This window comes from Pholcus phalangioides, unplaced genomic scaffold (genome assembly GCF_987345545.1).
Source record: "Pholcus phalangioides strain wild (caught in Gottingen) unplaced genomic scaffold, Ppha-v1.0 ptg000015l_1, whole genome shotgun sequence".
In the NCBI taxonomy this organism is placed as follows: domain Eukaryota; kingdom Metazoa; phylum Arthropoda; class Arachnida; order Araneae; family Pholcidae; genus Pholcus; species Pholcus phalangioides.
This window is the reverse complement of record NW_028301608.1, coordinates 1,818,245-1,833,514: the sequence shown is the minus strand read 5'-3', so window position 1 is coordinate 1,833,514 and position 15,270 is coordinate 1,818,245. Positions and strand designations below refer to the sequence as shown.

Below are 15,270 nucleotides of genomic sequence, written 5' to 3'. Positions count from 1 at the left end.
CTTATTTCCTGAATTTCATACCCTTTTATACTCAGTATAGCTATTATCCTCAACTTATAAAAGACCTATTCATATACCTTTGGCATTACCGTTCAGGTAGGAGAAATCCCATCATTGAAAATCTGGCTTAGAATGCATTAGAATGCATTGGGGCAACCTTGGCACGAGTGTGGCCCTGGCTTAAACAGAATCAACCAGTGAAGGAGAACTTACACCAATAACAAAGCAGTTAATGTCACAAAAATAAATAAAAGTGTGCTTTGATGTATGCCAATTACAACCCACACATTAGAAGTAATAAAATTCAAACATCAATTCCTACTAATATTGTTCCAACTACCCTCACATTAGAAGAAACCATCAAATTACCACAAACTTGGGCTCTGAATATCCCCACATTTCCAGCAATTTAGTATACCATTTCCTAAATTATACACCAAATGGTTACATTACATACATCAAATCAAAGACCAACAAGACGAAAACCACGTCTCAAAATGCTGTAACTTATTTCCACTTGTTTAAGTCAACGAATGCACCTTTCACTCAGTCCATTTGGATATTTACTAAACTGGGTGTTGCAGTCTTGCTAGTAGAGCACCAGTTGGATGAGACTAGAAACAATTATTCCAGATTTGAGTACCAGTGTTTAGTGGTTTGAGAGGTGCCACTCTTTTAATGTGTGTTCCCCAGTCTGTCCTAGTCCATAATACAGACTATTGGATGACCCTGACGTGGTATGCACTTGAATAAATAAAATTTTAAACAGTCTAAATAGAAATTACCCGCAAATTCTTGTATAGTTGGTTGCGATAATATGGGGTTGAGTTGAAGTTCTGCTATTTGAAACTCACACGTTAAAGGAATATGCTGTAGATATCTGAGACGCTTCCTTATTTCCTGAAATATGCAAGAGCAAAAGTGAATAAAATGCCTGTATAATATACCATGAAAACTTCCAATATAAACACAAAAATTAAACTTAAATTATAATCGGGAAATTTTTCAAAAGCTATAGTAGAAGCTTCGTGATGATAATTCACAAGTAAATTCTTATACAGATTAAATATTAAGAAAATGTCTCTTCAATTTCAAAATCTAGACGTGAATAAATGAAACAAAAATGAGATGAACCTCTGTCATGGATGCCTTTTCTAATGCTAGAACTTTTGCTTCTATTACAGGCGGCGAATCTTTGAGAGAACCAAACTCCTTAATCAACATTCTTACATTTAGACCATGAAGATATATATGTTGTCCATCTTCAGCTGAAATAAAAAGTTATGTTACAATTGTGGATATCAAATATTGTATTGTTCCAGATATTTAAACTAGTCGGCTAATCAAACTATGCCGTACTCAAGCGATAAAGAATTACTCCAAATGTATGAAAATTAATGTGCATAAATATTTACTAACTACTTTACGATCAAAGGACGTAATATTGCGTGTTAACACCAGTGGAATGAATTCAAACAAGCTTGCTGTTTTCTTTTCCCTCGCCTGATCATCTTTAAGTTTTGTTGCAACCTCACAATTTTTTTTTTTTCATTTTGGTTTTTTGTATACCCTGATTTTTCCTCACATATAATATATCTTTCTTATAAGAGTGAAAGAGAACAGGTAGGGTGAGGGTGAAAAGAAATCTAACTTTGTACCCACATTCTTATTACCTTATCTTTTATACTGTCTTACTCTTCTGTGTTTTTCCCCTTTTTCTGCTATGCATTTATGTTAGGACACAAGGTTTTACTACATTTATTGCAGATTCGTCAAACAGAGAGCATCCGAATTTCTTGCCAATTCGCTTGTAAGTGAATATTACTGAGTTTGCTTGTAAGTGAATTGGCAATTTTAATACAAAAATAATTTCTCCAGCAGCATATTATCAAAGTGTACAATGCTTGTCAACTATTTAAACTTTTTGCTGATACTTTAAAAATGCCTCACGATGGTAAAGGTACCTTGGTAGAAATGGAAAAAAGAACCATCATCTTGATCATGACTTGGGTTATTGTCATCAGTCATTTGGATATCTGCCTCAAACTCAGTCACAGCAGTTTCTGGGATATACTCTTTGATTTTGATACCTGAAATAAAATTTCTTTATTATGAATGCTATCAAATTTAACACCATAAACAATCAAAAATTCTAAGCATCAAGTTTTCTTTCCAGAAGATGAATTGATACACACCAGATATACTTTTTTTTTATGGCAGGGAAAGCTTGATAAAACATCTTTTATAAAATTTTAAAAATTCAACCAATAAGGTAATCAGTTACATTTGAGCGAATGTAACTAATATTGTTTTTTTCCTAGTTTTGTAAAAGATCATTCATCAAATTTTTATGGTGTAATCCTGGCCTATGACTCACATATCAGAAAAGCTACATTAAATTATGTAACTCTGCAACAAAGTAGCAAAAATAAGTGTGGCGGATCAGTTGTGAAGCTTAAACTTTCCAATCTGAACATATGGCTCATAGATCCAAAAGCTCAGCTTCTCTAAAGGCCGAAAGATCATTGTCTCAACCCTTTCTGGAATTAAGATAATTACACACATCCCTTCTCCTTAAAAAACTCTTGTCAAAACTTTTGTCAATAACGGCACTCAAACCTTTGCAAAACACACCCTTTTCAACTGAAATTTCTGTTCATTTAAACCCCCTCTCCCATCAACATGAAAAACTGTCTGGAAATGCTCAAAGCACCAGTTTAAATGAATAACAATTACTGGATATGCAAGGTGCAGATTATACCATTTACCAATAGGTTCATACTGGAATAGAACGGTTCAGTACTTTGATTAACAGTAATAGGAATAATAATAAGTTTATCTCTTAAATAAGCGTAACAGGAAATTCTGCACAAAACATGCACTGGAAGCAGATAATACACATATTGGCTTACATGTCACATTGGCAAATATCACAGAAAAAGCTCCAAAATGAAGCTAATAAATAAAACTTTGACTGATTAAAAACTTCGAGTATTACCTTTCTCAGATAAAGAACGGGTGATTTCATAGTTATGTATATATTCATCATATTCACTTAAATTTTGAGAGACATCTTTATCCTAAAAAATTATATAGATACAATTAAATTTTATGAAAACAATGGATTATGAAATGAAGATATTTATATAAAAATACACTCTCATTACATTCCACAATCATGTGTCAAATCTTATGTTTTTTGCAAAATTGTTTATTTTTTATAACTTTTTTTTGTGTCCAATGGCAAATGGAGTTTACTGATCTAGTAAGTTGCCAAGTTCAATTTGCTCAAGAGAAATATGTAAAATTTTTTTTTGGGTATTTAAGATGTGTTTACAACCAGATTTGCAAATGCGTCAAAAATACAACTTTTTTCCCCTTTCATTTTTACTCGAGCAACATACCCATAGAAACAGAGGCAAAGACCACATCTTTAGAAATAGGCTCTTTAGGGGTATAAATTGCTTCCATTTATTTCCCTATAAGAAATTTCCTCTTATTTCTCATTTTCATCACCTTTTTCCTGGTGAAACTTTTAAAAAAAGATTACTTTATATATCAGTTGTCTTTAACTACTGGTCTGTGGAGCATTTCGTCCAATTCATGTAGTCACCATATAATTTTAGATTTTATAAGTAAAATACAGTTTCGTCACCGTGGGTTGGTTGGTTTTTATTTGCCTCATCTGTCAACTGGTCTGCAAATTATTTATCCCATTTTTATTGGTCCGTAAAGTTTTTCAACAAAAAAATCATAGCTATTCAGCTTTTAATCCATTTGGATCGAATAATGTATAGGTAGAAAGAGGAAAATCTCAAGTTTCACACAGTTGCCAACAGGTAGCACTAACACTCTTCCTTCGGCCACCACTTCAGTGTTTGTCAAGATTGGCTTTTCTCACAGTTAGAAACCGATTCGGATGACTTTATTTTCCAGCAGGAACGGGACACCACCCCACTAGAGCTTGGACATTCAAGAATTTTTGAACAATTGCATTCCTAAATGATGGATCGCCTATACAGGACCTGGAGATTCAGTTATACATTACTGGCCTCCAAGATCGGCGGACCTCACATAGTGCGATTTCTACTTGTGGGGGGTTTATAAAAGACCACATTCATGTACCTTCCCTTCCAGCTACATTAGCTGAACTGAAGATATGCATAACAGCAGCCATGGAAGCGAACATGCTCACAAAAATTTGGGACGAATCTGACAACCATATAGACATATGCCGTCCACCCCAAGGTGGACATATTGAGTACCTTCAATTTGGTTTGTAAAAACTTTATGATTAGCCATGTAATATAAAATTAATCTTGAGTATCTATGTTAAATATTTTTTGTAACATACGCATTTCAAATCGGATGATTCTCTTTGAAACACCCTGTATAAGGGGCCTTATCAGAAGAAAAAAAATACAACAATTTCATCAGATGAGAAGTTCTAATCAGCCCAGTGGTCCAGAGATGGACCTTGTATTTTTTTAAATTCTTGACTACACAATATGTATGGTATATTTACCATATGAAAAATATAAAAATGTAGAAAGGTCTCCCCCTCCAAAAAAATGTTTTCTATTGTTTTTCAAATAGTCAAAGTTTTAAGACAACGGTTCTCAATCAGTGCTATGCGGAGCCCTTGTTGGGGGCTCCTTGTGCACTCTCCAGGGATTCCGCGGCCGCTTGAAGGGAAAAAAAAAGTGAAATTAAAAAAATAAATATTTGTAAATAGTAAAAATAAATCAGTAACTTTGATGAATAATTAAGAAACGAGCCTACGAGGCTCCGCCATAAAAATTTCTTTTACTAAAAGGGCTCCGCGAGTCAAAAAAAGGTCGAAAACCGCTGTTTTAAGTAATCTGAGGTAGTCTTGGTTCTAATCACCTTGGATTATCAGGACTCTAATGTACTATGATTTTTGGGAGTAAGTACAGTACTCTTGCAAATCTGGCACATATCAGATCAGGATGTTCCGGATTACTGGAAGTCAATTGAAAAAGCCCATTTGAGAATAAACTTCTGTGCAGAGACATGCAGTGACACGTATTCCTCTTTTATATGCTCGAAGAATACCCACAGAAAAATCACTAGATTACTGGACAGGCAGATTCGAGCATGGCTGAATAGCAAGTATAAGAAAATGAATGGGCAAATTGAGGAAGATGGGAGGGCATCATCTAAAACTATCATCTTTAGTCATGGGCAGACACAGTGTTTTTAAGACAGCTAGCTTTGGTCAGTGTCACTTTAAGCACCTTATCAGACAGACACTATTTTAAAGCACAGCACTTACATCAATATTCAGTCCTTCAATCATTGGCATATTGGAATCTTTGGCATTACCACTGCAAGCACCAACTTGAACAGGTGCATCACGAATCTCGGAAACTTTTTCATTTAAAACATCCTCCCTTTCCTGCAACAACTGTTTCAACAAAAATTAACATTTAAGTTTTAAATTTGCACATGAAATCTGGAGAAAAAAATTGATAAATTTGCATATGCAGCATGAGATTGACTATTGTTCACACAACTATGAAAACATATTTATTCTTTATAATGTAATACTAAACTTGGAATACAATACGTTTATTCTTTCGAATGCAAATGAAAATTAATTTTAAGTGCAATAAATTACATGTAACAGACATCCGAAAACTGTTTACAAATTAAATGAATATGAAATTCACTTTACAACAAGGCTTGAAAAGTGTGAAATCGCTGTGGTGACTAAATTGTTATGTTGTTCAATAAATACTGATGAAATTGTATTTTTATCTCAGTATAAACTTCAAATGTTACTAATTACTAAATAGGGACTCTGGGAACACCAATTTTTGTAATTTATGTTAACTAGCATGCAAAGGGGAATCAATGAATCCCAGAAAAGAATTATTTTGGAACTTTTCCCCAAGAAAGTTTCACATCCAAAAAATTCCGCCAGCATCTAAATTTTTTTTTAATTTGTCGAGACCTGTTTTACACTCTGTAAATTGTCTGAAATAGTTTCTTGCTGTATGTATAAAAAAACAAGAGAATTTAAATGAGTTTAATAGTGAAATAATGAAATTTCTTACTCTGAGTGCAGATTCAATAAAACACGCTTCAGCCTGTTCCTCTTCTATTGCTAATCGAATCTGTAATTGTTCCCGTTCCCGATTGATGATAGCATAGATGTCCATTTTGGATGCTAACAAAAGTTTTTGGTATCGCGTGATTCTTTCATCTGAAAATACACATAGAAACAAAAACAAAAAAAATCCAGTTCAAATTAAAAAAATTATATAGAATATTATATATTTATTATATTCTTTATAATAAATATATAATTTTAAAATTATATTTATTATAAAGAGTTGAGAGACAGATTTTATCAGGTTCTCAATTGAGTGAAAAAAGAAAGACAAGTACACGAACCATACTGACCATCACTAATGTTACAAACTGAAGTCAATGTTTTGGGTTCTAATGCTGGTAATGGAAACAAAGATCCTTTCAAACGTTTCATCAAACACACTGTGATTTTACTTCCCACACTAACAAAGTTCTTCACTATGGATACAACACTATGTTGAAGAAAATAATAATTTCAAAGAATAAATAAGACAATCACAAATGCCAGAACATACTCATGTTTCAATGGGAAAAAGTTTTTTTTTTGGGGGGGGGGGGGGGAAGGTAATCTATTTACAAATCACATCAACTCTTATTTGATTCATAATAGGAAATCCTTTTAAAAAAAGCAAAAAATTTTAATGAAATATTTTTTAACATGTGATAGATCTCAAAATTATACTATAGCCTCTTCTTTAGTGGAAACATGAACAACGAAAGAAGAGAATCTTTACAGCACAAACCACTTGCTTGAACAGTGCTCTTAAACAGAAAATAATCTTTTCTTTTCTGGTTTCCACTAAAAAAAGCTATAATGGACAAAAAAAAACTGTATGGTGCTTTTCAGTTTCTTGTCTTAGGGCAATCAAACATTAGAGTTTACTTGAAACCATTAATGTTAACAAAAACATTTTTCTATGTGAGAATTTTCTACACAATGAAAGTTACTAATTTAAAGGGGAAAAAATGAAACACTGGACCAATATGATGCATAAGTTGGTTTTTATCTTGACAAATACCTATAATTTAATGAGCAATTCAAATCTTTCGAGTTGTTAGGCTGATATGGCTGAAAGTTTTTGGTTTGCACGAGTAGCGAGCATTTTCACAAAATTTTGTTGCAATATCAGGCAGGAACGGAGCATGTACTTAACCTCTTCTGTTTGATTTTCACAGTTAGAATGCTGACCCCTATCAGAGAAGTCAATTTTTGCATTTTGCATTTGTTTTTAAATTCTTGCACTGATTTGTATTTTTGTATTCCTTTATTGTTTTTCATTTTTTGTGCTATAATATTTTGTACGTATGTAAATTCCACGTATGCACATTTATTATATTGTGTTTAATGACGTTTTCTCCAACAACCTCCTGTCCCTTGACAAAGGCAATGGCAAAAATTTGCTGAAGCCGATACAGCACAGGGTTCATACAAAATTTCATAAATAAAAATTAAAGGACTTTTTAAGGAGTTTCAAGCAGCTTTCAAAGAGTCATGGCAAACTTCATAACTTATAAGTTTTACAGCAAAAAAAGAGCAACGCACATATGCAAATTTTTATATATATACAGTAAAACCTCGCTAAGTCGTCACCCCGGTTAAGTCGTCATTTTTCTTCAGGTCCTTCCAGCTCTCATAGACAATAATATTATTAAACCCTCGTTTACTCGTCGCTCATTTTGGTTAACTCGTCACTAAGGAAAAGTTTGAGAAAGAGGAACAAACTATTTTTATGGTTCCCATTAAAAAAAGAGCTTGTTAACAGCATTGCTATATGCTTCGAGCTAGATCTCATTTCTGCATTGGCTCTACTAAATTTAGGGCTTGAAATTTAAATAAAATATCTTTGTTGAAAAAAATTAGACATTCTTTCCCAAGTTGAGATCTTCTGTTTACTTTTCCCTGCCCGGGGGCCCTCCACCAAGTCAAAAGTGTTCGAGATTACTTTCTAGTTGTATCATGAACTACTGATGAAGAATTAAAACATTTAAATTAAATTTGATGTATATGCAAAATTAATGTGCAATAGAGAGTTCTATTATGAAGAAAAGGTACCTATGTTCTAACAGTTGCTCTGTTAGTCTAAATTAAAAATTAATAGTATAAATCAAAGTGTACAGTACATTTTAACACAATAATTTAAGTAATAAGAGATAAAAAAGAAAAAATTGCTATTATTTATTCTTTCGCGATCTATAAATTTTATTAATATTGTTATTTTGATTCATATTTTAATAAATGCCATATTACTTTAAATTTATACGATTTTCACAACATTGCACATTAAAACTGATGGCACTCCGCTTAAGCTGTCGTAATTTTTCGATAACTTGGTGACGACTTATCGAGGTTTTACTGTATTTTTAATTTCCCAAACTAATTTTCCCTCTTCTTAAAAATATAGATGTAGAAGTGGTTCAGAAATTGCAACTTTTGATTTGTTACCCAGCATCATAAGAATTCATAGAATAATCAATCCACATACATACTTTTCTATTGTCACCAAAGTGTTCTTAAACACACAAGTTTCAGATTGGATTGGATTTTGGGTTTGGTGGCGCAAGGGCCAATAAGGCCAAAATGCGCCAAAGCAAATGATTAATTAAAAATAAGATGAAACTTATTCTTGTTAAGTTCAGAAAACAAAACTATGCATGATAAAAAAACAATGTTGCATGAAACTTATTTTATTGTTATTATTATTATTAATGAAAATTAATGACTTTTCAAGTTTTTATATATATAACCCCCGTACGAACCCTGCATAAAACCCTTGCCTAAACATACGTGCAACATACACACAGACATAAAATCAAATTTGTATACATAGATTTACCTCTTTAGATCAGACAAGTGGATTGACTCAAAGCATATTGGACATTTTCTCCAAGATTTGTCACTCAAAGATAAGTAATGCAAGATACATGGCCAGCAGTAGATATGGCCACACCTGGTAATTTTTGCAGCAAGAGGTGCATACAAACATATTGGGCAACAAGGTACCTCATGACTTGGCAATCTCTACAAGGGCAGGGGGAGAGAGAAACAAAAACACTAGCTGACATCACATGAAACAATATATATTCAAAGAAATGGTAAGAGATCATAATCAACAAAAAGTCATTTCATAGGAATCATTCAATAGGATTACAGGGGTGGGAAGTGACAAAGTCCATTTCGGAGCAGCAAAATTCAGGATTCGGAGCAGCAAAATATGGGATTCTGAGCAGATATTTATAAATTGAAGCAGCGAAATTAACAATATTTTCGTTAACCCCACCCCCTTTCAAAATAAAACAACTGCACTGTCTTTTGTCATCAAACATCTTCTCATCAGCTTGTTTTTTTGTTTTTGGTATTTTAGGCTTTTGACACCTTGTTTGAAAGAGCGGCTGTCATAAAATTTTTTGCACCAGTCTATTTAAGATGATTTTTGCTTACTGAGGGCACTATTTGCTGTCTGGAACAGCAGCCTTTCAAATGGGCTAAAAATTTTCTATAGTCTATAGATATAAATTTTCTATATCAAGTTTTCAATTTTTTTATACTCAGAAAGAAATTGTTGCAAAATGGGAGAGAATTTCAGAAGAATCAACATGATGGTTGGCGATTCAGCACTCGTTATTTGGCGAGATTGGCGATCTGACACTCGTTATTTTGCAAGATTGACGATATGACACTCGTTATTTTGCAAGATTGACGATATGACACTCGTTATTTTACAAGATTGACGATATGACACTCGTTATTTGGCGATATTGGCGATTTAACACTCGTTATTTGGCGATATTGGGGATTTAACACTCGTTATTCGGCAACATTGACGATTTAACACTCGTTATTCGTGCAACATTGGTGAACACTTATTATTCAGCAAAGTTTCTAAATTAGCAATCGGCGGACATGTGCTTTTTTTACTCCCGGAATGAACATTTTTTTTCACGAAACATCAGGATTTGACGCAATGACGATCGACTACAGTAATTTCTGCTGCTTCCAGTGGCAACTTTTTTTTTGAAAACGAAAACTGACTCGCATTTGCGCTTTAAAGCTGAAAGACCATTGCAAACCATCTTCAGTTGCACAATCACGGATAATATCGGGATTTCGCGATGGAAAGCCCGATGCAGGGGCCGATAGTTTAAATATGGCAATAGTTGAAGTACAAAGGAATAAAACAGGTTCTTTTCGGAAAGAATCATTTCGTGGCAAGAAGGAACAAAAATTTTTTGACGCCCTTTCGAAATTCTGGGCATGCTAAAGCAAAATTCGCTATTTGGCGCAGAAAAATACGAAAATACCCTATTGGAGCAGGATGGCGCAAGATGTTAATATTGGCGCAATTGGCGTAGAATTCCCACCCCTGGGATTAATTAATTGATTCGAAAGAAAACTCAAAAATTTGATTATGCACACAGAAGTACAACTTACAATTTCTTCTATAAGTGACCAATCCACAAGAAGATCCGCATTAGTAGAATGCGGAGCATAGTTTCCCTCATCATCATGAACAACAAACTGACAACTACAACGAGAAATGAGATAGGTCAAATAATGTCAAGATGGTCATAGGCCTATACTGTATAATGGTTTTAATCATTTGTATACAGGGTCTCCTGTAATGCATTGTTTTCTATCTCATCAACTGTCCATCATAGAGATGTGATTCCAGTTTAAAAAATGCTCAACAGGTGCTCAAAACTTACCCCATACCAGTTATGTCTGTGAAAATACAGTGTGTAACAAAATAAACATTTTTAATTTTTATACAGTCACCTTGTGCTCCAACTTCTAATTAGAAATTTGTTTGCCGGCTCTCCTGATGCCAAGAAAAAATTCCATGTTTCTAAGAGAAATACTCAGAGATATTCGAATTTGAAAAATGGAGGAAATTTGGGAAAGAAAAGCATTAAATGTTAGCAAAAACCCTTTTATACCTGCATTTCACACTGTTCTTTTCCAAATTTCCTCCATTTTTCAAATTCTAATATCTGTGTATATATAAATATTTCACTTAGAAACATGTAGTTTTTTGTTGGCATCAGGATAGACTGGGCAAACAACTTTGTAATTGGAATTTGAAGCACGGGGGACTGTATAAAAATTTATTTTTTTATTTTGTTTTACACACTGTATTTTCACGCTCAAAACTGGTACTGGGTAATTTTTGAGTACCTGTTGAGGATGACAGATGCTCTCTATGACAGATGGTTAATGAGATAAAGGCCGTGCTAGCATTTACAGGACATCCTGTATAATTGCAATAAAACATATTATTTCATGAGACCTTTGACAATATGCATATAAAAATCTGGGATTATAGATAGCATCTTGAAGTTAAGTATAAAATAAAATCCTGGGAAGATAGCTGAACAGATTTTTGTAACAATCGTTCAGCGCTTGAAAATTTACTTAATTTAAAAACTTTGATTTACTCTTGAAATATAGCCTACAGCACTTAACGTGATTTCTGATAAATGATCATTATATAAAAAAAAGTCCTATTTGTAAGTACAGCAACCATATATCCCAACTGGTAAAACGGGACAACTGTTTTTCTTCCCCACATAGTTGGTTGCAAAATGTTCAATAGTTTATTTGTTTCTTTAAACTAAAATCATGCATTTTTGTTATTCAGCTATTGTGAGACATTCTATAGGAACTGTCTAATGTATATCATGAATTATGATACTTTTTTAATGTACAATATGTTTCAATGGATCCCCTGAGAAAGTCTGATGGAAAAAATATTTGAATCAGGTCAACTGAAAGAAACTGATCAGAAACTCGAAGGGTTTTTGTCACAAATTTACCTTCAAAAAAAACAGCAATTGCAAAAACAGCTCCACATGTACATGAATCACAGCGAATGCTACCGACTGATTATGACATTAAGTATGGAAATATTTGTAAACAGGGGAGGCAGGGGAAATCACTCTAGCCTCCTGCAGTCTAATAACAATAACTTACAGGAAAAAAAAATAGATTAAACCTTAGTTTCAGAATGTGCAAAAAAAAACATTTCCACAGAAAAAGGTTGATGACATATGAAGTTCGGCTAAGTATAAACCAATTCTTTTCCATGTTATGATATTCATCCATTCCGTTCTGTGAAAAATAATGTTTGAATGACAAGAGTTAAAAAAATTGAAATTTTTTTTAAAATTTGACTCTTGTCTACAACAGCGAGTAACTTTTGCTATAAGGAGTTTTTCAATATTTTTTCTCCTTTGTTTCTGCTACTGATGAAGGAACTTCATATAGTTCGAAACGCGTATAGCCGTATTCTTTTTAGAATTTTGTGGATTAATCTAACGCCGATTATTCAATTGTATTATTGCAGAGGGATTGTGTCACTTAAAAGGAGGAAAAAAACACATGAACAAGATCTTGGGCAAGTTTTTAAAATTTTCAAATATCTTACTGATTTTCTTTAAACTTGCATTACTTAAAAACAGAAATGACATTAATTAAAAAAATATATATTTACTTGGCTTGTAGGAAGAGTTCCTTGTTATATTTTGGGAGCTTTATTTTGTAGTGGTTTGATCTCCTGATGTTGTAATCTTTATTTGGCTCATGTGGAGCAAGAGAGAAGTTCAACAAGTGATTCAAGCTCACTTTTTTAGATCCTTGTTTTTTGAGGTGGCCTGTCCCGAGACTTTCCCCAACTACCTGCAAAAAATAAAATAGAATCAACACATAGCTCTTCAATGATATTTTTCAAACAGATGTTTCACAATAATTCAATGTACCAACCAGGTAAGCCATTTTACCAGAAGCTTTGTTTTATAACCCACAAAATTATAACTCACTTCAGGTGCCTTCTGTCTTTCTTATTTCTACACATTTCAGAAACAAAGTATGGGACTCTAAAACAAATCTTATACTCAAGCTCTTTGATTCAATAAAATCAAGGTAGGCACCTATCATCTGATAGGTAACTAAAAGAATACGTTGCACCTCGGGTTACCAAACCGGAATGTAATTTTGCAATTTATCTAAACATAATTTAGTTAATAGCCTTTACCTCATTCCTGTATTTCTCGTAAAGAGCACTATTGCGCGTACGAGGCCTCTTATCCAAGACCTCACGATTTCTCTGTGGATTTGGTTTGCGACATGTGTCTGGACGAGCTGATGCAACATCCTTGTATCTTGGGTAACGAGAATACCTTCCATCTAGAAAAAACAATATCTTAGTGAAAACAAAAATCTGATAAACAATTACAAAAAGACACTATTACCCTCAAATGTATCTCAATAGTTCTTTCTTTTGGAATTGAGGTATAATTACAAACAATCATTATAAATTCACAAATTATGAATGACAAAATTGAATGTGAATTTAGGATAGTGGTAAAGGGATACATTTGGGATACAGTGGTAAAGGTAGAAGTATTGCATACTAGGAAAGAAAAAAAGCATGGACATCACGTAGTGACATGAATTTATTATATTGAATGGTGATTATGTATAATTCCAAGCCCATATTGGCAAATATGATAATCTGTCAATTAAGTACTTGATTAACTGAACGTAACTGTGACCCAAGATGCCGATTCCGAATGGTAATGTTAGTTTTGTTTGCACTTGTTAATATGCATAAAAAAAGAAAACATAACTGATAATGTTATAACATTTATTTCTTCTTCATACTTATTTTAAGTTTTTATTGCAAAATATATGTAGTGCCACATATCACGTACGGGTCATTCCATTTCAAATCACCCGGCAAAATGCCAAAATGACACCCATAGTCTCAGATTTCAATGATTTTTTTTTTATTTGTTGCATTTACCATCCTTTTATTAACTGTGTGAAATATTATTTGCATATCTCTAAAACTTTTTGAGAAAAAAAATGTTGAAATTTATCAAAAACTGATGCAGATGACTTTTCCGAGGCTCAATTTTTAAGCGGCATTGTTTGAGAAAATAAATCATAACTTTTTCAATTTTCAATATATTCATGTGAAATTTTCACTAAAGTGTTCACAAAAGCATACAGAATACGAATAAAAATAATTCATACACTTACATTTGAAATTTACATGCAAAAAAATTATGTAAACTTTGTTTTTGTGGAATTTTTCGTTAGAAAAAATACAATTTTTCAAATATATTTTTAGACCAGAGGCACAGCAGTTACCAAAACAACTTTTATTTTAAATTTCTCCTAAATATATGAAGTAAAATACCGGAGAAAAAAAATAATGGTTTTTTGACCGTTAATATGTTTATTCTGGCTCGCAACGCAAAATTCATCGAAATAAGACTGGATCGTTCCGATTTCAAATCATTCAACTAGATACTGAAATGCAACCCATCATCCCGGATTCCAATTATTATTTTTTATTAATTGCTTCTACCATGCTTGTTGACCATGCAAAGTTTCATGTACATATCTCAATAACTTTTTGAGAAAAAAAAATATTTTCTAACCTCACGAATGACGTCTCTTAGGCTAACCCCATTCAAGCAATATTATTTGTGAAAATATATCATAACTTTGCAAATTTTCAATATATTCAAATGAAATTTCACTAAAACGCTCACAAAAAATGTAGATTATGACTAGGAAAGAAAATTTAAACCTTTGCATTAAAAAATTAGATTGCAAAAAAATCTGTGAAATTTAATTTTTGATTTTTTTTATAATAAAAACACAATGGCTCCCCTTTGCTTTTTCATTTACAAAAGCTCTCCTGCACAGCATATTCAGTGGCATTGAACTCTTCAGATTTTTTTTCCTTGTTCCCCTTTCTTAAAGCAAGGGCCAGAGTTAAAAATTGCAGTTTTCCCCTTGTGATGGTTAAATTGAGTCTTATTTCTAATTAACTTTATCAAAATAATCATATTGGCTTTCTGTTTAATATCTTCATTAAGTGTGCTTTGAGATTCATTTTCTGGTAATTCTTCTAAAACTTTACAAACATTTGATTTTAATGTGTTGCAAGCAGATTCAACTTTTCTTTTGGCATTGTTTGACTGGCACTGTGGAGCTACTCTATGAAGTTTAATTGGTGACTCTTCTATGTTCTGTAGAGATGAATTTATTTCTTCAAGTGCTTCTTGTTTAATAATTGGCCTTTTTTCAAGTTACTTCTCTACATTACTATCACTGTTCATCTCTTCACAGTATTCAGTTTCTTC

At 32.8% G+C, this 15,270-nt stretch overlaps 1 protein-coding gene across 2 annotated transcripts in view; it reads right to left on the bottom strand.

Moving 5' to 3' along the window:
• Positions 1 to 15,270, bottom strand: part of LOC149075224 (E3 ubiquitin-protein ligase RNF10) — a 28,740-nt gene that overhangs the window by 9,431 nt on the left and 4,039 nt on the right. Inside the window, exons 2-12 of one of the 2 annotated variants that reach the window (XM_089242511.1) lie at positions 13,146 to 13,297; positions 12,606 to 12,790; positions 10,547 to 10,640; positions 8,952 to 9,136; positions 6,430 to 6,569; positions 6,081 to 6,229; positions 5,297 to 5,428; positions 2,999 to 3,080; positions 1,965 to 2,090; positions 1,135 to 1,268; positions 786 to 900 (exon numbers count right to left, since the gene is read on the bottom strand). In XM_089242511.1, coding sequence (XP_089098637.1) covers positions 786 to 900; positions 1,135 to 1,268; positions 1,965 to 2,090; positions 2,999 to 3,080; positions 5,297 to 5,428; positions 6,081 to 6,229; positions 6,430 to 6,569; positions 8,952 to 9,136; positions 10,547 to 10,640; positions 12,606 to 12,790; positions 13,146 to 13,297 — 1,494 coding nt within the window. Of the gene's footprint in view, positions 1 to 785; positions 901 to 1,134; positions 1,269 to 1,964; positions 2,091 to 2,998; positions 3,081 to 5,296; positions 5,429 to 6,080; positions 6,230 to 6,420; positions 6,570 to 8,951; positions 9,137 to 10,546; positions 10,641 to 12,605; positions 12,791 to 13,145; positions 13,298 to 15,270 lie in introns of both variants that reach the window. The other variant, XM_089242510.1, reaches the window with a different exon arrangement.